Source organism: Eimeria mitis, genomic scaffold (assembly GCF_000499745.2).
Source record: "Eimeria mitis Houghton genomic scaffold, Emh_scaff2342, whole genome shotgun sequence".
In the NCBI taxonomy this organism is placed as follows: Eukaryota; Apicomplexa; class Conoidasida; order Eucoccidiorida; family Eimeriidae; genus Eimeria; species Eimeria mitis.
This window is the reverse complement of record NW_013570677.1, coordinates 5,305-7,633: the sequence shown is the minus strand read 5'-3', so window position 1 is coordinate 7,633 and position 2,329 is coordinate 5,305. Positions and strand designations below refer to the sequence as shown.

Genomic DNA, 2,329 nt, shown 5'->3' with positions numbered 1-2,329 from the left:
TAAATAAATAAATAAATAAATATATATATATATATATATATATATATATATCTATATATATATATGTATATATACATATATATATACCTATCTAGCTAGCCATATAGGTAGCTAGCTGTCTACGTAGCTAGCTAGCCATATAGGTAGGTAGCTAGCTAGTTAGCTAGCTACGTATATGGCTAGCTAGCTAGCTGCGTATCTACCTACCTATCTATCTAGCTAGCTAGCTACCTCCCTACCTATCCACATATCAGCCCAGCTAGCTAGCTAGCTAGCGCCCCAGCTAGCTAACACCCGAGCTAGCTATCTAGCTAGCTCCCCAGCTAGCTAGCTAGCTAGCTACCTCCCCAGCTAGCTAGCTGGCTCCCCAGCTAGCTAGCCAGCTAGCTAGCTCCCCAGCTAGCTAGCGCCCCAGCTAGCTAGCTCCCCAGCTAGCTAGCTCCCCAGCTAGCTAGCTAGCTAGCTAGCTAGCTGTATCTGTGTGTGTGGTGTATGTGCAGCGGTTCCATCGCCTCTGTTGAATTTTGCGATTCATTTTTTCGTTTTTTTTCGCAGCAGCAAAAAGCTGCTCTTCTCCTGCAACTCACTGTAAGAAAAAAAGAATAGCTAGCTAGCTAGCTAGCTAGCTAGCTAGCTAGCTAGCTAGCTAGCTAGCTAGCTAGCTAGCTGGAGATATGGATATATAGATAGCTAAATAGCTAGCTAGCTAGCTAGCTAGCTATAGATATATATAGATAGATAGCTAGCTAGCTAGCTAGGTAGAGATATAGATATATAGATAGCTAAATAGCTAGCTAGCTAGCTAGCTAGCTAGAGATATAGATAGATAGATAGATAGCTAAATAGCTAGCTAGCTAGCTATGTACAGCTAGCACGCTAGCTAACGAGCTGTATATACGTTAGCCAGCTAGCTAGCTAGCTAGCTAGCTAGCTAGCTGTTGTTTAGGCTTGAGGGTAGCTACAGAAACAGCCACCCCACCGAAAGAGACAAAAACCCTCAACACCCTTTCGTTTTTATTTTATTTATTTATTTGTTTCTTTTTTTATTTCTTCACTAATTTATTTATTTGTTTATTTATTTATTTATTTATTTATTTATTTATTTATTTATTTATTTATCTATTTATATTTTTGTGTGTGTGCAGGTGGAGCGCCCGAGCGTAGCTAGCCACTGGCTGTCTTTGTTATTTTTTTTGTTTTCTTCTTTTTCTTTTTCTTTTCCTTTTTTTTTATTTTCTTTTTCTGCTGCTTCTTATGCACGCAGATTCCAACGTGCTTTTGTTCTCCCCCACAGTCAGCGCAACACATACACAGCTAGCTAGCTAGCTAGCTAGCTAGCTAGCTAGCTAACATATATACACAGCTAGCTAGCTAGCTATATATTTATGGATAGCTAGCTAGAGATATAGATAGAAATATAGTTGAAGAGATAGATAGATACAGAGATATATAGATTCATAGAAAGCTAGCTGAATGCGTTGATGGGTGGCTAGCTAGCTAGCTAGCTAGCTAGCTAGCTAGCTAGCTAGCTAGCTAGGTGGATCCCTCCCTGGATAGCTAGCTAGCTTCCTATCCCTTGGCTNGCTAGCTAGCTAGCTAAATAACTATACAAGCTGCAGCCACAACCCCCTTCCTTCTCAACTACCTAGCTAGCTAGCTAGCTAGCTAGCTAGCTATTTGTATGTGTTTGTATGTTGTTTTGTGTTTTGTGTGTATTTGTTTATTTAGGTGTTTGTTTGTCTTCTGTTCCCTTTAGCTGTTTGCTGCCGCTGTGGCTAGTTGCTGTTTTTTTTTCTCCTTCTGCTGCTGCTGGAGACACAGCAGCAGCAGCAGCAGCAGCAGCAGCAGCAGCATGGAGATGCCCGTGCAGCAGCCGCCCCCCTGAAGCGTCAGCAGCAGCACAGTCTGCTGCTGCAGATCCCGCAGCAGCAGCAACAGCAGCAGCAGCAGCAGAAGCAGCAGCAGCAGCAGCAGCAGCAGCAGAAGCAGCAGCAGCAAACGGAGTTCGCCCTTGGGTGCCTCCTCCTCCCCCGCTTCCATTTGTTTATAAAAAAAAGCGAAAAAAAAAGCAGCAGCAGCAGCAGCAGCAGCAGCAGCAACAGCAGCAGCAGCAGCAGGCTGAGGGACACAAGCTGCTGCTGCTATGCAGGAGAATAGTTTTTGTTGCTGCTGTTTATTTTTGGTTTTTTTTTAGAATGAATTTGTTTGCTGCTGTTGATGGATGGGAGATAGCTAATCTACTTACTCTTTCTTTTTTGTAGCTGCTGCTGCTGCTGCTGCTTTGTTTTGTGTACAGACAGCAAAAGAAAAACAAAAAGTAATTATAAAC

At 42.7% G+C, this 2,329-nt stretch overlaps 1 protein-coding gene across 1 annotated transcript in view; it reads left to right on the top strand.

Moving 5' to 3' along the window:
• The window catches only part of EMH_0052300 (uncharacterized protein), a gene marked incomplete at both ends in the record, with an annotated part of 2,545 nt that extends 388 nt beyond the window's left edge, over nt 1–2,157 (top strand). Inside the window, 2 exons of the mRNA XM_013496862.1 lie at nt 501–588; nt 1,822–2,157. Of these exons, the coding sequence (XP_013352316.1) occupies nt 501–588; nt 1,822–2,157 (424 nt within the window). The remainder of the gene's footprint in view (nt 1–500; nt 589–1,821) is intronic.
• Nucleotides 2,158–2,329: the final 172 nt, after the last annotated feature.